This window comes from Agelaius tricolor, unplaced genomic scaffold (genome assembly GCF_023055355.1).
Source record: "Agelaius tricolor isolate 1412-34295 unplaced genomic scaffold, bAgeTri1.0.p SCAF_13, whole genome shotgun sequence".
Classification (NCBI taxonomy): Eukaryota; Metazoa; Chordata; class Aves; order Passeriformes; family Icteridae; genus Agelaius; species Agelaius tricolor.
In genome coordinates, this window is record NW_027269273.1 from 18428610 (window position 1) to 18449693 (window position 21084).

Sequence of the window (21084 nt, forward strand, 5' to 3'; positions counted from 1 at the left end):
GAGATAAGACGATTACATTTGGGTATTGAATTTAATAATATTGATACTGATACAAAGAAGGCGATTTGCATAACGCCGCCGGGCACGGCATCGATCCGATTGAGCATCGATCCGCAGGAGGCTCCCCGCGTCTGGAAGGCAGTTCCTGCCACACATTCCCGCTGCCCCGCTTCAGACGGTGACAGCCAAAGCGAAATATCGCACCGCTGCCTTTTCCGTCCATTTCCCCCGTGTCAGTATTGCACCCGCGGCCGATCAATCCCAGCCCCGGCGGGGGCCGGTACCGGCAGCGGCCCGGCCCCGAGCACCGCCCCGAGCTCCTGAGTGAGGGCTGGCTCGGTCCCACCCCGTGTTTCCCGCGGCCGCGCCTGCGCGCTGGGGGTGATGGCGGCGGGCGCTCTCCGCGGTGTCCTCTGGCCCCGGGCGGCCGCCGGGCTCAGGGCGGCCCGGGCCGCCTTGGCGGCGCCTTCGGGGTCGCGGGCGGGTGAGCGGGGAGGCGGAGGCTGGAGCGAGGGGCCGGCGGCGGGGTCGGGGTGTCTGGGGCGACGGGCCGGTGGTTGCGGGGTCGGGGCGGGAGGGCGGCGCGACCTCCCCGGGCCGGCTGCGGCTGCCGGCGGGGCCCGCGCCCACTCTGCCGCGTTCCTTTCCCGCAGCCTCGGAGATGTCCAAGGACATGCTGCCTGGGCCGTATCCGCGGACTCCGGAGGAGCGGGCGGCCGCTGCGAAGAAGTACAACATGCGGGTGGAGGACTATCAGCCCTACCCCGACGATGGCTTGGGGTGAGCTGTGTGGCGCCGTTGTTCCGCAGCCGGGAGCGGGCCGGGGCCAGTAGCTCCTGGCTTTGTGGGGGACGTGCTGTAGGCTCGTATCTCCTGGTGAATGCCTGCCTTTGCTCTACTGTGAGCTTAGAGATTTGAAGACACTTCAGTGTTTTAAAATAGGAACGAATGGAATGAGTTAGAGGCTTGTGTGAATAAAACACGAGAGACTTCGTGAGAGAAACTTGAGAGGCTCCATATGCTGCTGTACTACAAGGCTAAGTGGGATGAACTGAAAGCCATGTCTAGAATAAAGGTTTCAGGAGATGTTTAAATGTTGGGGAATACTTCTACATATGCCAACATAACTAGGTTTCCATATTTTGGTTAAGCTGCATTTTCTTTCAACTAGTAGAGTCCAATAAGGCCAGTTTGGGGAATGCCATTTGTTATGGTGACTGGTGTCGAGGTAATTATTGTTGTGCTAGTTGTTTTAATGCATTTCAAAAATCTATATGCATAAAAGCTATAAAAACAAAGTAGTATTTAATACTATTTCCTTAGGCCTGTCTTATACTGTCTCTTACAAATTATATCTAAATTAGTACAGATTTCTTTATGTTTCGTCTTTTGTTTGTTTCTCATAGGTATGGTGACTATCCCATGCTCCCTAATAAGTCTCAATACGAGAGGGACCCCTGGTACCAGTGGGACCAGCCAGACATGAGGCACAACTGGGGTGAGCCGGTAGGAACACCACTTCCACTTCTCAAGTTGCTCACCAATGCTTCTGTTACTAAATTCTAACATGCACCTCTTGTTAGTGCTTCCTGGTGAATCCTTTGTATAATTTCATCACCAGTGTCGGTGTGTGTTGCCTGTGCAAGCAGGGACAGTCAGTTCAAGGCAAAGTTAGGCTTTAGCCATCTGTAAAATACTGTAAAAGTACTTAGGACAGTTAACTTATGTTACATATGAGAAGGGAGACTTAACAAACGTAACTTTCCCTGCAGGAGTAATTTTATTTGCCTGATAGGACTCAGTATGAGAGCTGGGTTCAGAATTGTTTAGCAAAGAAGCCACCATTTGAATAAAGTCCTTTTAGTGCAGCATCTTGCAGCTTTGTGAATGCTGTAATGTGCTGCTTCCCTTGAGAGAAGCGGCTTGACCACTGTTGGTAAATGTGCAATTGTTTTCCTTTGTTCTTTAGATGCACTGGGATTTTGACATGTACATTCGGAACCGGGTTGATACATCCCCCACTGTTGTTCCCTGGCACACCATGAGCAAACACTTCCTTCTCTTTTTGAGCATAATGCTGATCATGTTTGGTCTTGGAGAGATCTACCCATCCTACAGGCCTGTGGTGAGTGAAGCCTGAGGGTAAAGGGAGAAGAAGTAGCTGTATTTCTTGTTATTGCCAATGCCTATAAGAGTGGTTTTGCTGAAGATGAGTGATGGGTGTAAATGCAAAACTGCTGCTGGCAGTGAATGGGCCCACAGATGTCCTGTGGCCTCACCTCGCCTGAGTTTTTCTCTGGGCTGGTCTGGCTCAGCTCACAGATGCTGCTTCATAGTGTGCAGTTCCTGTTCACAGGGAACTAATTTGAGCTATGCTTCTTTGGTCTAGGTATTCTCCTTCCCTGTGTGTGCATCTACTCAAGTGAGATGCTTTAACTCTTCTCTTGCCCTGTGTTTTTAACTATATCTCATGAGCTGTATCATTTGGGAAATGTACTCTTGAAAAATGTGTCTGAATACACAAGCAGCTTTTGCAATACGTTATCCTCATGCTGTGAGATAAAATGTTGATTATGATTAAAAGCAAGACCGCCTTGATGTTTCTGTTAAAAAAAAATAACTTATGCAAGGAACCCTATATTTCTGAATTTACTTTCCTCATACTCTAATATTCTAGCTGAAGCTCTTAAGAAATAGAAATTTAGGTCATAAATTACAAGCCTTCATTTGGGTAGGGGTGGGATGGTATGAGACATTTTCCTCTTACCCCTTAATTTGCTTGGTGAATTTGCCACTGTTTGTCTTTCCTTGCAGGGACCGAAGCAATATCCCTTCAATGACCTGTATCTAGAGAGAGGAGGAGACCCCAATAAAAAGCCACCAGCGGTGATACACTATGAAATTTGAAAGTTGTTCAAGTCCTACATTTCCGTCAGTTCTGCTGGGGAAGAAATCTTGTCTAGTGTTCACTGGCATATGTTAACACTTGTTCTTCAATGCTCAGCTGCTAACTGCAGTGAAATATATCAATGACACCTACTGTGCTAGTTGTCATCTGTTGGTTTGAGAAGGCTGAATTATAGCTAATCAAATGGTGTGACCTTTGCCGTTTTTCTAAAGGGGATAGTATCTAGGGGGCAAAATTATGAGTGCAGACCTAGGACTGCTGGTCATTTATGTATCTTGTGCACAAACATTCCTCACCTGTGCCTGTTTATGTAGGCAATACTGCCTGTAACAAAGGCATTTAATGCAGGTGCTGCTGGCAGTTGAACTGGAGTGTCACTGTATACTGTAAAACGACAGGCAGAAACAGATTGGCAAGCGCCAGTCCTTGGGAGTCTTATACTGTGTCTGCCTTTACTGGGAGTTGACTTTGATCTCTTCCAGGTCTAGATGCACTGTCAAGTGAAGTTTGCATAACCAGTAGGAAGCACCTGTGAGGCACAGAGCCTTGCAGTGTGTAGCTTGAAGCTGACAGCAGAGGTGTGTGGATAGCAGCAGTATGGAAAGGCTAATGAGCAAGTTCAGCTCTGGCCAGATCTGCTTTGATACAAGTGTACAGGTGCCCATAATTTTTCCTTTATGGCCTGAGTTCATCCACCTGGCCTGGAGTTCCATCTGACCCATGACATCTGCCTGTTTTACTGCAAACCACTGGTCTTGGACCTCCTATAGCTTCAGCAACAGTTTGCTTGGGAAAGTTATACATACAATTATATTAAGCTCCTAAATTTGGCCAGGTACACTCTAACATAATTTTTTTTTCCTCTTGTTGCTGGAGGAGACAGTACCTTTAGTACTAATTTATAGTGAATCTTCTCTCAACTGTGCTGTGCTATGCCTTAACCCCACTGTTGCAGGAGTGGGTGATCACAGAAGGCAGAAGGCTTGGTCCGCTCTAGGTGCTTCCTATAAACTGGGTGCTGTGCTCTGCTCTCAGTACCCTGTCACAACTTGTAGTTTTGTGCTTTAAGAGAAGCAGGTATATAAAGACAGTGATTCACAGTTTTTCCATCTGTACAGATTTTAAACCCCAAATTCTAAAGAGACTGTTAGCTAGGTTTTTGTGTAAGGGTTTTTTTAAGGATATATGTTAAAGGAAATTATAGGATTGAATGCTAGGACATAGTTTTATTTGCACCTAAATATTTATAACTCCTTTGGAGGTGCTGAACAATCAACATTCCTCATAGATTTTGTTAGCTGTCACCTTCTCATTACAGAAATGCTTGCTTTTAAATTATAGTCAATGATGTTTTATCTCAGAAGGGCGTTCGAGTGTTTTTTTATGAGCTATGGGACCTTAAAACTGAATTCTGTTTTGCAGGGCAAAACACTCCTTAGGGATACTTGAGTCGAGAATTACCATTCCACAGCACTTACATGCAGCACTGTATAAAATGTTACGAGAGCTGTAAGAGTCTTAAGTAAAATGAAGGTGATCAGAGCAGTAATGGGAGCTTTGGTGTGTGTGATAGTGTAGCACTTGTATTGAGGCAGGGCTAGGCCCATCCAGCTCATTGTGCAGCGTTCCAGCGCTGTTTGCTGCTGCCCGCTTTGGGGGCTTCCAATCCCAGTTTGTTCTAAACAGTAGCTTAATTATGGTTTTCATCCATGGGGATGGCATAATGGGTTGGGCAGATATGGCTCAGAAATCCTAAAAAATGGAGTTTGTAATGTAGGCAATTTTTTTCTTAAAGCAGGAGAGATGTACGGGAAGAAGGCCTGGGTCCTTCTGCATATTGTTTCCTGGCAATTAAAATACTTTTAGAAAAATACATTCCTTTCCTTTCTGCACACGCTCAGGATGCGTTACATGTATAGCTAAGGCAAAGTTCTGAGGGGGTATGGCAGCCACATATGAGCCGTATGGCAGGCTCTGCTGCGGTTAGACCACCGCGGTCCAGCAATGGTGTCCTTGGCCTCCGGCCGCACCATCCGGTACCGACGGATGGAGCCGATTCAGGTATCCTACTGAGGGGGAAGGAGCCCGGGGGTGTCGGGCCCGGCCGCGGCCGCTGCTGCGGGGCGGCGGGCCGGGCCGTGTTCCGGGGCCGGCCCCGCGCAGGCGCGGCGGGGCGGGGCGGGCGGCGCTCTGGGCTCCCCGCGGCCACCGTCAGAGCGCCGGGCTGCGGGAGCGAGCGGCGCGGGAAGCACGCAGGCAGCCGGTAAGGGCAGCCAGCCGGTAAGGGCCGCCCGCCCCCCGACCCGGCCCGGCCAGGCCGCGCCCCTCGGACACCGAGCTGGGGCTGGCCCTGCCCCGCCGCGCCCCTGTCCCCCCAGCCCAGGGCTGCTGTGCTGCCCTGCCCGCCTCTGTCGAGACTCCGCTCCCAGGTCCCGTGGCCCCGTCCTTGTCCCGGGAGCCTCGGCTCCTGTCTCCTGTCTCTCCTCCGCCGGCTGGCGGCGGGCGGGGAGCGGCCGGGGATCTCAGCCGTGTGACCTGGGCCGCGGAGAGGCCTCTGGCGTAGCCCGGAGCCTGTGTGTGACACAGTGTCCGAGGTCAATGCTTTCCTCCTAGACCCCTGCTCTTTTTCACCATCCCACGGAGTAATGCTGTTGTGCAGACAAGCACACTTGGGACGTGTGTGCAGCGCCGTGCAATGGGCAACAGCTTCTGAAACTGCGCAGAGCACAAGAAGTTTCTTTAAATACCATTGGAGCTGTCATGGAGGAATGTGCTGAGCCCTGCCCTGCAACAACCCCACCTTGCACACACCAGTGATTAGCTGAGATTAGCTGAGTGTGTCTCTGCCTTCTGTAATCGGGGTTTATAATAAGCACATACGAGAACAGCCTGGCTGTGGGGAGCTGCGGAAGGAGCGTGTCATGTCAGGACAGTGCTAAGGGAAAAGGGGCGGTACAGAGATTTTAAATCAATGCTGGGATGTGGAAACTCTAGGGACAGTTTGTGTCTTAACCATTGTGTCATGGCTGGGGGATGTTTTTCAGGTTTTAGGGTGTCGACTTGTCACCCGGGTGACCTTGGACAAATCTTGTTCTGCTCAAGTTTCACTTTTTAGCTAAGTGTGGGGAGATCAGCCTGTCAGGTCCTTTGTGTGCAGTGCTGGAAGTCCAGTATCAGTAGGAACAAAGGGGAATGGTTGGGTGCCCAGTGGCAGGAGGAGGACTGGGAAAGTCAGTGGGAGGGGATTTCTGATTGACAGTATTGGGGTGGTGCAGAAGAGAGAGCGCCTCGCTAGGGTGCTATCAGGGATAATTATTATGACAGCTTTGAGGGTCAATTAATTCATACAACAACAACCATGGTCTTATTATAGTGTACTGTAAAGCCATAAGTATTTCAGGTTAGCAAAGGTGAGAAATTTTTGCCTCTGACAGCATTGTTTGCATGGTCTAATGTAATTTGGGAATGCTCACTGTTTAGCAGCATGCTCTCTATTTCTCAGTGGTGAGGTGTGCTCTGACCTGTCAGGTTTTGCTTTGTTACCCTTTAAGGTCTGTGCAGGAAGTCATGTCTGAGGAAAGCTGTGGGGAATTGCTGCTTCTGTCCACTCCCTTTGGGGCTGAGATTCATTCATATATTAGATCTGTAGAGGAAGGGTGAGGAATTGTCATGATTAATTAATTAGAAGTCCTGAGAAAAGCATGAGCTTTCTTGCAAGTCTTAGATGCTATTTTGAGAGATGACAGCAGGTGGCAACCTCTCCCTAAAAATTTTACTGTGGGAGAGTTAAATTCTTGCAAATTTTTCTCAGGGAGCCAGAAGAGTTTGCTAAAGAAGAGTTTTTTTTCCGTCTTTAAGAATTATGAGTCCTCTCCTGGGTACAGATAGTGTATAGAAGGATCACTTAATCAGGCTTTTTTTTCCCCTTTGAAACTCAGAGCTCACTGACTTAAGGAGGGGGTGCTGCTGTATCTCTGCAGATCCTCAGCTGCAGTGGAGCTGAACTGCTCAGACGTTCCTAAGAGACAGTGTGATACTGTGATCTTTTAGCTTCTTATGCATCCTCTGGGGGCCTCCTCAAGTCTGTGGAACCACTGCTGGTTTGCCTTTAGGACCAGAGACACAGTGAACCTCTTCAGTACCTATGATCCAGCACTTCTGCAGTTGTTCTGTTGGCATTGAGCCACTCTAAATGGAGTGTTGTTTGCTTTCCTCCATTTGGGTGGGTTACCATGACCAAGACACTTTACCTTCACATTCTGTCCTGACTTAAGTTTGTGAAAAGAGAACACTAATGATGCAGTAATTGACTTTCTTATGTAAAACGCTCTATTGACAAGAAAAGCCAAACAATTGATCAATACTGTTCTGCACAATTTTTGCAGCTTATCTTTATTTGCACATTAAACGTAAATTATTTCAGCAGTGTAGTTGGTCCAGCACAGAGGTAATGAGGGGGAGCTTGTACCATTTACCCAACCAAGTCTGTGATAGTTGTATTCTTCACTGATTCCTTATCAGTTAATTTCCTGTAGGGAAGAGATCTCTTGGCCATTGTCTATTAATGTTCACAGGGAAGTTGCCTTCTCAAAAGCCAAGAAGCAGTGAGGCCTGAGTGTACAGCCAGCTCCTACAACTGATAGTTTGTAACTGGAGAAGGAAGAGGCGAGAACGGGACTTGTAAGGTGCACACCAGCTGTCCTGTCCCCCATAGTGGTGGTGTCAGCTAGAGCCTTGTGCAATAGACTGTTGCTAGAAGATTCACCTAAGTACTGTGGATATTTTCACTCGCCTCTGCCAATGAAGGGAGAAGACCTGGGCAGGGTTTCTGCAGTAGTATGGGAGACATGAGTAGGTACTGGAACATCTTGAGAGATGCACCACAGGGAGAGTGTGGTAGACCCTTAACGAGTACCCCACAAAGTGTGTACTGGAAGATTGGAAAGTAAGCTTTAGAGATTTGTTATGGTAATGAGGAGATGACCTTTCCACCTCTATTCATAGGGGGCAATGAAGAAATAGTTGCACTTTTTTTAATTGTACAAGAGTTCTGTTCAGATTCTGTTGGGCCTCACCTAAGTTGGGATAAGCTTAATGTGCAAATAGCAGTTGGCAGTGTGAGCTTTGGGAGATACTGCTGCAGACTAATGCTAAAAAGCATTAAATAGATTCTAGTCAATCAGCATATCCTAATAGTGCATGGGAAAGACAGAGAAAAAGAGAGGATGTCCTTAACTTCTGACTCCTGAGGCAGAAGAAACCCTAAAAAGAGGTGTAGAATTATTAGCTGGGAGGTCCAAGCCCAAGAAGTAATGCTGACCAAACTTCCCCCTTGTGCGGGCCCCGGGAGACCACAGTTTCTCATAAGCTCTGCATCTGAGCAGAGGGCCATGTGATGCAGGTTGTGGTTTACACAAACAGTGTCAAGGAACCAGGAGAGGTTAATCACAGCAAACTGACAAGATGCAGAGGGTTTTGCTATGCTGCCTGCTGACAGTTTTACTTTATTCAGCATGATATCATCTAAGCATACAGTTCTGTTTAGCTGAAGTTAAAAGACTGCAGTGCATCCGAGCTTGAAAAGTTTAGGCAGTGCTCATGAGAGTGACCCCACTAACCTGTGAATGTGCACACATCATTTATGATGGCCTGTTTGTGGTCAGGAATGGAGTGCAGGGTGCTTTCTCCTTAGTAAGAATGGGATCCTACTCAGAACAATAATTATTTGTATTGTATTCAGTTGTCTTTATATTCAGTTTTGCACCCTGCTACCTGCCTGCTGTTGATGTTTGATTTTCAATTAACCTGCTACATTGTTGCCCAACTAATCTTTCTCCAGAGACATGGGGAAATTTGGTTCCCGTTTTACAGGTGTCGCTCAATCTATCCTGAGTAAATAAAGAGTTGCTATCACTGCTGAGATTGAAACCCAGTAGTTACTTGTGGATTACTTCTTCTCACCTTCTGCCATTTCCTAGCTCAAAGAGAAAGTCAAATGATTTTTTTTTTTCCTTTTGCTTTTTGGAGGAGCAAGAACAAAGTACATTAACTGAATTGGCACACGATAGCATTGCACTTTGTTTTCTGTTGCCACGTCACTTTTCTGCTTGGAATTTAGCCTGCCCTGAGATTCCTTCTGCTCCCTTTTTGCTTATGTATATACTGACATTAGCTTGTTTGGAGAGAGCAACTAGTGCTAGATCAAAATACATTTGTTTAAATTAATTTCTGCAGCTGATTTAAACCAGCCTGCAGTGAAGACTTGAGTATGTTAATTTAGACCCCCTTCTTTTTTTTCTGAAACTCTCCTGTAATTGGGACATATCAAAAAGAGAGCTATATATGAAAGAAAATCTGGGGACAGACAGTGGGATTTTGCGGGCGGGGTTGGGGCAGGTTTAATGAATTGTCAAATATCCTGATTTATTCCAGTATTCACTGCCTCAGGAAGTAGCAATTAACTTCACTGTTTTGAGAGCAGGGTGTTCTCATCATGTTTCTGATGTGAATATTTTCACATCAACTGTGTCTCTCTGTTCTAAACTCTGTGTGAAATTTCTTTCAGAGTCTAGAAAATGAAGCTAAAAGAAATTGAGCGAACAGCTGTGCAGGCATGGAGTCCAGCAAACAACCACCCTATTTACCTAGCAACAGGTAAAGTTCTTCACAATTTGTGAATATTAGAGTATGAATCACAGAAAAATATTATGTGGAGTTGTATGGGTTTTAGCTTTCAACAGTTTCCACCTTGATAGGCCCTGGAAAACTTACAACCAATATACCAAAAACACTACAGCTTTTATGTTTAAAGTAACTGGTAGAGAACTACTTCTGTGACCAACTTTGACATTTTAAATGTGAGTGATTTTTCAAAGGTTCAATACATGATTTTTTTGATTTCTAATTAAGACTCCAACACTGCTTGATGTTCTGCATTACACACGTCCTATGCCTGTGGGGGAAAAAGTTAATTCAAGTAATGTTTGTTTAAGGTCACTTGTACTTCTCTGTCTTCAGTCATAATCATGTAGCTTGACAATTAAATACTATAAACCTCTTATCTGTAAAGTTGCCTGTTTTGGTTAACATTCTATTTTCGGTACTTTTGTAAAACCTTAAATTTTATTTTGTTGATTTTATTAATTAATCACTATTCTTATAGTAATTTTATTTCCTGAAATAGAAAGTGAGACTATTCACTGAGTTGGCAGCAGGCAAGTTTGTCTGTGGAGCTGACAGCTCTGGTGGTTTTGTTGGGTTTGCATGGTAAGGCTTTGGTAGCTGGGGTGGCTCCTGTAAGAAGCTGTCAGGAGCTCCTGCTGTGCCTGCTGCCACTGGTGCCAGCCACCTTCCAGATGGACCCATCCCTGTCCCAGGGCGAGCCTGGCAGTGGGAGTGCCTCTGGGGTAACATTGTTAACAAGAGGGAGAAAAAATGCCATGTGTAACTGAAGCACAAGAGAGGAGTGAGAATATGGGAGAGAAACAATGCTTCAGTCACTGAGTTCCATGCAGAAGGATGGGCTGGAGGTGTGTCAGGTGCCAGAGCAGAGATTCCCCTGCAGCCCCTGGTGAAGACCTTGGTGAGGCAGGCTCTTGCTCCCATGGAGGTCTGTGGAGGAACAGATACCCAGCTACAATCCACCATGCTGGAGCAGGTGGATGCCAAAGGATGCTGTGACCCTGTGGAAAGCCCACTCTGGAGCAGGCTCTTGGTAGGGCCTGTGACCCCATGGAGAGAGGAGCCCATGCTGGAACAGGTTTGCTGGCAGGACTCGTGACCCTATGGGGAACTGAGGTTGGAGCAATCTGTTCTGAAAGACCACCCCATGGAGGGGACCCACACTGGATCCTCTGTGAAGAGCTGCAGCCTCTGGGAAGGATTTACATTGGGGAAGTTCGCAGACAACAAGGCCAGGGTTTTGATTGAACCAAAGGTCTTGGCTTCAGTTTGCTTTAGATCAGAAGCTGTGTGGTTTCATAAATTGTACTGCTTTTTAATAGTCCTTTGGGCACTTTCTATGCTGTAAGCATCCCTGTGGTAACTGGGGGACAGTTTGCCTGGCAGTGTCCCACTAGACAATGTTAAATCAACCTGTAGCTTTTATTCCATATGAATAAGGAGAAAGAAGGAACCTACCAGTTTGTGACTGCTAGTGTCTGTGGGTTGTTGAGGCATGTTTAGTAGGTTACAGCTGAAGAACTTAGTCTGTAGAGTAGCTTTACAAGGTCTGATTAAGACATGTCATGATTGAGGAGCAGTATGCAGAATACTTGGGATTGTAACAGTAGCTGGATTTCATTATGTCAGTGCCTTTGTAATTTAGAGAAGAATTAATATCAAAAGCCATAGTTACTTGGTGGAAGGTGCATGAGTTGCACCTATCCCAAGAAAGAAAGTTATCTGTGTAACAGTAACTTTGGTCATCAAGTTCCTGAAGAACTTTCAATTTCTTTCAAAGTTTGTCATAATTGTTGATTCTTTTTTCTGAGGTGTTCAAACATGTCCTCTTTTGAACTGTTACAACAGCAAGGTTGTGTTGACTATGAAGAATAGGTTTTCAGTGCCTTACTCTTTTTGTATGTTGTGCTTTTGATAAAAATGTCCACTTGCATCGCTCTTGTATTTCTTGTACTAGGAACATCTGCCCAACAACTGGATGCATCCTTCAGTACAAATGCCACCTTGGAAATATTTGAGGCTGACTTCAGGGACCCCTCCCTGGATATGAAGCAGAAAGGAGCACTTCCTGCCTCAAACAGGTACTAGAGGTTCATACTGATGTATCAATCAATGAAAATGAAAAAGGTTTTCTGGTGTGAGAAAGGAGAGCAGGAGAATGTTTACAGCATATAAAGTGATGTTTTGAATTAACTGACCTCTCTTCAAAAACAGAACATTTTTTTTGATAGAGATCATATTGGTTATAAAAGTAGAGCAGGTAGACTATTAGAGAAATCTGAAATTACTTGTGTGGTAGTCAGTCAGCAGAGACATTATGTATAGTGTGAATTTGCTGGGGCTAACAATTTGCCCTGAAGAGACTATTGAGAGAGTGAAACTTACTTTCCAGCTCTTTAAAGCAAGATGATTTCTTAGGCTTATCAGTGTAGATGTTGTCTGCCCCTTGTGAAACACAGCCTGGATTTCTAACTAGCAGATTTTAAATGGTGTAAACATATTTTTCAGATAACAGGTCTGCAAATGAAGGCACATAGATCTCTTAACTAATTTTCAGTAAAGTGTAGGCTAGAGGATTGTATTCACCAAATCCCATGTGAGGTCCTAAAAGTTTTAAACAAACAACAAAACAGCCGAAAAATTGAAGACAAGCTCTTCCCTTTTAAATTCCATTGAAAAGTCATTGGAAGGAAGCTTATTTCTTTTTTTGCATGCAAGAGCCGCAGTCCTCTTAAAAGGGAGATGATTGTTTAAAGTGCAATGGATATGTTTGATAGGTTGAAACAGGGATGTGAGTTTTGGTAATGAAGAGGGTGTCTTGATTTCCACCAAACATCATGGCCTATGCCAGCTTTATTTTCTTCTTTTTTTAGGTTTCATAAGCTGATCTGGGGGAACTTTGGCAATGGGTCTGCAGAGTCCTCTGGAGTGCTCATTGGTGGGGGGGATAACGGAGTGCTGACCATGTACAGCGTGCACCGCGTCCTGGCTTCCAAGGGCGACCCCGTCATTGCGCAGGCAGAGAAGCACTCAGGGCCTGTTCGAGCCCTTGACTTCAACCCTTTCCAGGTGTGTAACATAAAGATACCAAAGGAAAGTTAATCTCCATGTTAGAAAATATGTTCCTTTGTGTATAGATTCATAAAGTGAAGGGACAAGTTTTAACTTAAGAGGCACAGTAGTTGTCACACAAGACTGGTTTGAGACTCAGATTTGGGTTCTTTTCACAGCTTTGCATCTGAATTCTCCTGTGATCTTGTTCAAATCACATACCTCTCTATAAAAACATGTCTTGTAATATTGTTAAATGTCAAACCATTGTCCTTTCAAAATAAAAACTTTTATTTTTTTATTTGTTCAGTTGGTGTTTAATTCAGTGGGGCTCTGATCACATTTGAAAGGACTGCAACATAAATGAGGAGTGAACAGAACATGTTTCTTGTGGTAGCGCAAAGGCAAATGGAAAGTTGTCTGCAGTCAGTTGTGAGAAACTTGCATCTTCTCAGAAGAAATGTCCTTGATGCCAGGCAAAGGCTCAGCTGGCCAGAGACGGTGGCTTCAAGGCTTGTGGCAGAATTGCGTCGTGATTAACAGCAGCCATTTTTTAAATGTGTCTGTACTATGCTGCAGTGGATGGCACGGAGGCCAGAGATGTGCTTGGTTTATAATCCAGTTAGTATCTTTATGCATGCCAGTGGCTGTGAAATACAGCTCTCATCTCACTATAGAAGATTTTGGGGTTTTTGCTTCCATTTATTTTTAAGAAATCTGTGAGCAGGAATCGCAACTGAGCATTTCCTTTTTTTTCCCTACAGAATAATCTCTTGGCTTCTGGAGCCAATGATTCTGAAATTTTCATCTGGGACTTGAATAATTTCAGTGTGCCTATGACTCCGGGGACTAAATCACAGGTAAATGAGTTTTCCTCTGGGCAATACTTGTGCAGTTTTGTATCTCAGTAGGCGAGACAAACAGATGTGTGTGGAGAATCCTAGCCTAGTCAGTCAGTCTGTGAAAGGGGATGACTTTGAAGTCTGTCAGGAGAGAGATGAATCAGAAGAGACTGATTGATTTCATTCTTGGGGGTGGAAGAAGTGTTGTAAAGGGAGGGGAGGTAGACTGGCAAGCTCTGGAAGGATGCACTTTGCATGGATGGGTAAGCTCTTTGTGGATTTGAATCAAGTAACTGACCAGTTTATCTTGTGATCCAGCTGGGGCATGTGTGATGGATTAAGAAGGTTTATTGGACCTTCTCTGAGGAATGAATTTATTTCAGGCTTCAGCTGAGGCTTTTCATATCTCATGAAAGTCATATCCCTAGCAGAGCCAGTGAGCCATTAAATGCATCTTGCCTATTGCTCCCAGATAATATTTCCTGAGTTTGAAGAGGAAGAAGTTTCTGATCTTCTGATGCTTATTATATTATTCAGGGCAATCAACTCCTGAAATAGAAAAATCATAGTAAACTTCAGTAAAAGCAGTCCAGGTTTTTCCTCCAGTAAGTCTCCTGTTTGTTTCCTTGCCTATCTCCTGCATTGCAGTAGATACAATATCAGCAATTAGGCATGAATACTTCATTGTTTTCCATTTCAATGCACTCCTGAAATGTTGCACAAGGTCATCTTTCCATTTAAGTTCATCTGAGAAGTTGGGGTAGAAACATATATGTGTGCTTTGCTGCAGTTCTGTCTGGAGTGATTTGTAACACATTTGGCCAATGTAGAATCCAGTGCCTGTTCATCAAATGCAGAGGTACTTTTCCAGGTGACATTCCCCTATAGAATTTTAGTGTCCACTGTACTCTGAGTAAAGGACTTTCCCTAGTCTTTTTTTAGTGCTGCTGGTATTTCCAGTTAGTTGATCAGCAGTTGAAGAGAGGAATCTATGTATCATCAAGTCCCTAATCCTTCAGTTAAACTATTGACAGACTCCTGTGAGTGTTCCCTCAGCTTGGGAATAATGGATGTGTGGCCTTTCCTGTCTTGGCAGCCGCATGAAGACATCAGTGTGGTGTCCTGGAATCGGCAGGTGCAGCATATCCTGTCCTCCGCTCACCCCAGCGGCAAGGCTGTGGTCTGGGACCTCAGGAAGAATGAGCCCATCATCAAAGTCAGTGACCACAGCAACAGAGTGAGTGGAGAAAAGGTTGCATCGCTATCTAGCTTACAATGTGCCACATGGGACTACATAGTGGCACAGACTCTTGGGACAAGTGGTTTTATTCTAGGAGCTGTTGGAACTTGTTCTCTTGGAGTTGTAGCATCAAGGCACCTCTTTTTCTTCTTTCCTGAATGAAATGGGGAAACAAGGCCTCTTAGTGTTCTTAAAATTCATGCACTCTTGCATTCAGTTTCTGTGTCCACAACTCATTTATGAGAAGCCTCCCAGCTTTCTTCCTAGGTCAACTTTGGGCTTTGATTTCTATGTGGTTAGTGGGGTTGTTTTTGCTGTGGAGAGATGGTAGAAATGCTTGCTGCCTGGAGCAAGGCATTACTAGACTTGGTTTATGTCAAGCATTCTAGGCGAGTTCAGTACAGAATGGCATGGCTTTGGCCCATTTGTGCTGTTGCCAACTTGCATTGCTGAATTTTCAGCCTGTGCTATTTTTGTCCCTAGATGCATTGCTCAGGAATGGCCTGGCATCCAGAAGTTGCAACCCAGCTAATCCTTTCCTCTGAGGATGACCGTTTGCCAGTGATCCAAATATGGGACTTACGCTTTGCTACCTCTCCTCTTAGCCAGCTGGAAGGGCACACCAGGTGAGGACTTGCATGTTGTGTTACATCTTTTCAAGGCAGACAGCTGGGAGGCTGGACTTAGGGGAACTATGATTTTCTCCTGGGCCTGCTTTCTTTCCCAGATAAATCTGATTGAAGGTAGAGATGAGAACTTGCATTTCTGAGCCAAGGTGCTGGTGCATGGTGCTTTCTTAGCGACTGGATGGCAGAACAAACTGTACAGGAAATATGACTGATTTCTTTCTGATCTATTTTAGGGGAGTTCTCTCTGTTTCTTGGTGCCAGGCTGACCCTGAACTGCTGTTGAGTAGTGCCAAAGACAACCGAATCTTGTGCTGGAACCCAAGTATGGGAGAGGTACGTAACCACAGCTATCAGTACACAGGGTCTGCTTTATACTGTGTGCTTTGCTGTGTGTGTGTCCTTCCCTTTATCCTTGTGGAGTGCCAATGTAATTCCCTCAAGCATGTCTTATGCACTCTTTCTGAAGTGAATGAGTGTGGTCCATATCCAGACAGAAATAGATACATCTTTGTCCAGAGATCAGAGAGGGAAGAAAACTTTAACTTAAAATTTAGTTTCAATTACTTATGATTACTCTTGCTATGCTAACACTTTAGAGTTCTCTCTTTCCATGTGTTTCTTTTTCCTCCTCCTAGAATAGTAAGTTTATTTGGGAAGAAATTTGAAGGAGACCAAGGAGCATATGTTGGAGAGGGTTACTGAGAAAGGGAACAGTGTAGTTAAACAATGCATGTAAACTTTATAGCAAAATGGTTTCACATGTATGTGCTTATCTAGTCATGTATCTCAGAATTACCATACTTGGTATATTTAGGTATCACCTGAATTAAAGTGGGGCTGTTTAAAATTTTTTAATGCACACCCATTCATTCAATGTGGAGATCCTGGATAAAACTGAACTTTGGACATTGATCTTGATGATAGCATGGGGAAAGTGTTCTAACAATACTGAGCAAAGTCCAGATAGGAGCCCCAGGGTAGATTAATTTCATGGGACAATATCACTCACTGGCCACTTTTGCCTTGGAGACAAGGAAAAAAATGAATCTGTTTTCCTAAAATGCATGCAATGCTGCTTTTGTAGTTTCATGGGATTTGATGCTCACTTTGTCTAGATCTCTAGTGGTTAGAAGAGATTCTGACTCTGAAACGTTCCTGATGTCTAATTTTTACAAAAATATTTTCACTGTCTTTTAGTGGAAAACTTAAAAAAAATACTGTGGCTGGCATGCATGCTGCTGTAGATGTGCAGAGTCCAAGTTCAAATTAGACTTCTGTGTATAAACTACTGTTAGGGGGCTCTTTTTGACTTGGTACCAATGAACAGCAAATTTTCAAGTAAAAAGGTTGGGAAGTTTTGCAGTATTAAGAATTAATACAGTTATACAGAATGGCTGATCTCGTAAGTTTGAGGGAAGTATTGGTTTCTTTGGGTTTGGGGGATGTTTGGTTTCTTGGGATTTGTTTGTTAGTTTTTCTGTTTGGCAATCTAGATTTTAATATAAGCAAATTATTAATTTGCTTCTATCTCGAACAGAAAACACAGATCATGTTCCCACAGAAGATGAAGCTGTGATTGTCTATACTTTGTTTCTGTAAACCATAGAAGAAATATGTTCATTTTACAAATGGGAGGTTTAAAGTCAAGGCTGTGTTAGTGAGTTGCCCAACATCAGGCAGGAAGTCTGTGAATTGAACTTTGGCTTTTTGAATGCTGAGCCATAAACTTGTTGGCTGCAATGCCCTTCATAGTTCATGTGCAGCTATTACCTTCCTCTCTTCTTATTCTATTTTTTTTTCTTTAGGCTCTTTATTTTCCTTGTCACATTTGTTACTCCACACTATTCTTTCTGTTTGTGTTCTTGCTCATGACACATTCTTGCCTCTTGACTTCTGGTTTTATTGTGTTGTTTTCTGGTGTCTCTCCCTCAGTTAACAGCAAATGTGACAATGCTATAATACTCTGATGAAGTAGTACTCAGGAAGCAGAGCAAAAGTGACTTCTCAATTTTGGATTTTATTCTACAGTCAGAATCCAGTTTAATGTGAGTTTTCTGTGACTTTCAGCTGTTTGGACTCGAGGTGCTATAATTTGGTTGCAAATGCACCCTTCAAGAAGCAAAAATAAGAGATTTGTATGCAATGATGACATGTAAATCAAGTGACAGGCTTGCTGTGGGCAAGTAATTTGGGGAAAGCAGGAGGCTATTTGTGTTGTGCTTCCATCTTCTCTCTTTCTGTGATAGGTGGTGTATGAGTTGCCCATTCGGAGTCAGTGGTGCTTTGATGTCCAGTGGTGTCCTAGGAATCCTTCAGTCTTCTCTGCTGCCACTTTTGATGGGTGGATCAACATTTATTCTGTTATGGGTGGGAACTTAGAAGCTCAGCAGAAGACACAGGCTGACAAGGTAAAGTCCTGTGACCATGTTAGACCTTGACAGACTGGCAGTTTCTCTCATGACTTCTCAGAGTGCTGGAAGCACACGTGTGTAACAGGGTCACTTTGAAGCAATACAATCTTTCCCACACACCTGGACCTATGGCTGTATGGTGTGGGAACCAGAAGCTGCCTGTATGAGGGTTTAATAATCCCACCAGATCCCAAAGAGAGACCACATTGCCTCTGACAAGGTGTGTAAAGAAAACCGAGAGCGAGCGCAGTTGTGATGTTAAGATACATTTTATTGTTATTACTATTAGCCTAAAAATAAAGCAGTACACAAGCTTTTCTTGTTATTAGGTTAACATTAAATACATTGATACTAATTAATAGGATATGTTATTCTTCATTAGTTTAGAAGGTAATTTTATAAAGTGGCTTATAAAGCACTATTATCAATTTTCCTCAAGTCTTTTGACTACAACTTTGAGCGTGTTAATATTTTTGATACTGAAACCCATTACTTAGCCAATGAATAGATGAGCAAATTCTGAACAGATTAAATGTCACTACTGTCTAAAATTTTAATTTTAATCTGGTGTCTAGTCTTTTAATTCCCTCCCTCTGTCCCAGCCAACAAATACCTTACAATACAGGTTTTAAGAGAATACGTATGAACTGGCTTAAGTGTTATTTATATAGTCATTTACAGCTGACTGGGTTCAGTTTCATAGGATTTGCAAGAGACAGAAAATACTTTATCAAGCAACAGCTGTGGGAGATTAAGGATTTATTTAACCCATGGAGAATTTTCTTTCTCTGCATTCTTCATGTGTATGCATCACACTTCCACTGTTCAAAATTGGGGAACAGTAGTGTTGAATAATTCCTGAATAAATTGAATATCAAGTAAGAGCACAAGCAGGAGATAATAACAGTTATGGTGACAGGGAGTTTGTGACCAAGAGGTCTTTCTCTTATGAATTCAACAGTCTTAGGACAGAAACTCTATTGCAGACCTGGTTATGTATATTTATTTCTTTAAGGTTTAGGGTGTTTTGTCTCTTGGATATAAGCTGTTCCTCAAGAACTATTCTTTCTTTGGAATTGGTTTCCTCTGAAGAAAGACAAAATATTGCTTGTGATTCTAAGATTTGGCAGCCTTAGCTTGATCAGCCTGTTGTTGCTTCCTTTTGGGCATGCTGGTTAGCTGAGTTATAAAGCTGTTCCCTACGGTCCAAACTTGAACAGGATTATCTTTAGCAAACAACAAATCTATGTGAACAATGTTAAAAATGAAAAGTGCTTGTGAACAGCATTGTATGTATGTTCACTGACTCCCTAAATGTAAGAAATCTGGCTCAGGCGCCACTTTTGTCACTGTCTTGTCTAGACAAGAAAGTTTTATTTCTTCAGTCTCATTGAAGCCAAAAAAGCTTGAGACAGTCCTTGAAACTAACCCAACTGAAAGATTCCAGCAACAAAAAGGGAGTCAGAATTCCTCTGTGGGAAAAACAAGAAATAAGTTGGACAACTTTTGACCATATGTTGTCATTGTCTTGCAAAAAACAAGTAGTTTTGCAACTCCTCTGTTTGAGCTGTGTGCTAGGGCTAGCAGTGCTTTATTAGGAAATTTGCATCTTGCTAAGGGAAAACTACTTGAAAATCTCTTAGGGTAAAACTTCCTTGAGAAACGATTGCTGGAACTGTTTTGGAACGCCATTTCTCTTGTATAGGGACTCAGTGGTATTCCAGAAAGAGGTGCTGTACTTGCTTCATTTTTCATGCTTACTCCATACAGAGAGGAATTGAATTACATTTTCTTCCTATTTCCATCTGATTCTAGATCTCTTCCTCCTTCAACAACCTGGATCCCTTTGGCACAGGACAGAGCCTTCCTCCTCTGCAGGTGCCAGAGCAAGTAACTCAGACCACCTTGATTCCACCATTAAAAAAACCACCCAAGTGGATTCGCAGGCCTGTGGGGGTTTCATTTGCAGTAAGTGAATGGAGCATCCTTAGCTGAAAATGCAATAAATGTGTTGTCTTGTGACACAATCCTTTGCTTTGACTGGAGGAACCTGTTGTTAGTTGTCTTAATGCCTGTTTAAGGTGCATTGTAGTGTCCCATGAAGTGAAGTTTGTTTACTCTCAATATTCAGATATATTTTCAACAAGAGAGTCCTGTAGCAGAGAATGGGAGATTATAAGTAGAAGTCAATATAATCTAAGAAAAATTTGTAAAAGCTGTCCTTGCAGGCTGGCATGCATTCCCATTCTCCTCTGTCTCTTTCCTATCCAGGCATTTAATTTTCCTCACATCTTTCCTCCTAAATTGGATGGCTGAATTAGTCTTTTAGCCTGTTGCTTGACTTGTTCTTTGTCTGTGTAGTGCCTGTTCTTCACCTGATAGTTTTTATCATGGCAGTCTGCCTCTCCATGTAACAAAAGAACTAACAGTTCTGTTCAAGGGTACTTTTTCCTCTGTGCCTCTCTGGCACTTGCAATTGGCTAGGCTGATCGGATATGCACAAGTGTCAAGTTTATCAGTGTTCAGTTCAGCTGAAGGGCTAGTAATGAGAGCTCCCTCAGTGCTCATACCATCCATGCACACTAAATTCTTGGGTTCCTTGTGATTGCTGCTGGAGCTTGGGTCTGTCTTGCTAAATGAAGAACTGAGTAGCTTTCACCTTTGTTTATAAGAATACTTACTGTGTCTTCCTCTGTCATTCTCAGTTTGGAGGAAAACTGATTACCTTTGGTCTAACCAAAGCTCCTGGACAGCAAATGCAGCAGACTTATCCACACCAGGTATTCATCAGTCAAGTCACTACTGAAACTGAATTTTTACTCCGATCCAAAGAACTGCAGATGGCCTTGCAGTCAGGGAACCTCCTTGATTACTGCCAGGGCAAGATCCAGACAGCCAAGTTGCCATTTGATGAGAACCTCTGGAACTTCTTGAAGGTAGGAAGGCCGTGGTGAAATACAGAGGTCAGTTCTTCTGTGGTCCTGGGGTGGAATATGGTCCTCTCTAGCCCTTTATATTCCTGTTCTTTAAATATAAAATGGAATTGAATGAATATACTTCTTATTTTTCTACAGAAAGTTGAGGTCTTGGAGGTTATCTTGGTTTTCATTAGGATTGGTCTTTTCAGTGGACTTGTTTGGGCTTCCTGAAACAGGATCTTTTCAACTCAACATATTGCCAAGCTATATCTGCCTGCAGCCTGTGGAGCTGTACATTGTTATTTTTCAAGGTGAAGTCCAAATGGACAATGAGATACCCCAGAACAAAGGAGAGAGCTGTGGTGGCATGAGGACTGACTAGCGTTTGTGGACAATTTGGTAGC

The 21084-nt window shown here is 43.8% G+C and overlaps 2 protein-coding genes across 3 annotated transcripts in view; both read left to right on the forward strand.

Moving 5' to 3' along the window:
• The first annotated feature begins 326 nt into the window (after positions 1-326).
• On the forward strand, positions 327-3040 carry NDUFB8 (NADH:ubiquinone oxidoreductase subunit B8). The gene is made up of 5 exons (XM_071439022.1): positions 327-484; positions 654-780; positions 1407-1506; positions 1970-2125; positions 2815-3040. Exons 1-5 carry the CDS (start codon positions 385-387, stop codon positions 2905-2907), a joined length of 576 nt encoding a protein of 191 aa, XP_071295123.1. The 5' UTR covers positions 327-384; the 3' UTR covers positions 2908-3040.
• A 2031-nt stretch (positions 3041-5071) lies between these two features.
• SEC31B (SEC31 homolog B, COPII coat complex component) overlaps positions 5072-21084 on the forward strand; it is a 35060-nt gene continuing 19047 nt past the window's right edge. For both annotated transcript variants that reach the window (XM_071439023.1, XM_071439024.1), the window contains exons 1-11: positions 5072-5171; positions 9474-9562; positions 11547-11670; positions 12463-12658; positions 13405-13500; positions 14579-14719; positions 15206-15348; positions 15585-15684; positions 17598-17759; positions 19578-19730; positions 20468-20698. In XM_071439023.1, coding sequence (XP_071295124.1) covers positions 9484-9562; positions 11547-11670; positions 12463-12658; positions 13405-13500; positions 14579-14719; positions 15206-15348; positions 15585-15684; positions 17598-17759; positions 19578-19730; positions 20468-20698 — 1425 coding nt within the window. In that variant the 5' untranslated portion in view covers positions 5072-5171; positions 9474-9483. The remainder of the gene's footprint in view (positions 5172-9473; positions 9563-11546; positions 11671-12462; positions 12659-13404; positions 13501-14578; positions 14720-15205; positions 15349-15584; positions 15685-17597; positions 17760-19577; positions 19731-20467; positions 20699-21084) is intronic.

Coding starts and splice junctions, on each gene's coding strand:
- NDUFB8 (XM_071439022.1), top strand. CDS start 385: ATGGCGGCGGGCGCTCTCCGCGGTGTCCTCTGGCCCCGGGCGGCCGCC. Junction 781..1,406: donor TACCCCGACGATGGCTTGGG/GTGAGCTGTGTG, acceptor TGTTTCTCATAG/GTATGGTGACTATCCCATGC. Junction 1,507..1,969: donor GGCACAACTGGGGTGAGCCG/GTAGGAACACCA, acceptor TTTGTTCTTTAG/ATGCACTGGGATTTTGACAT.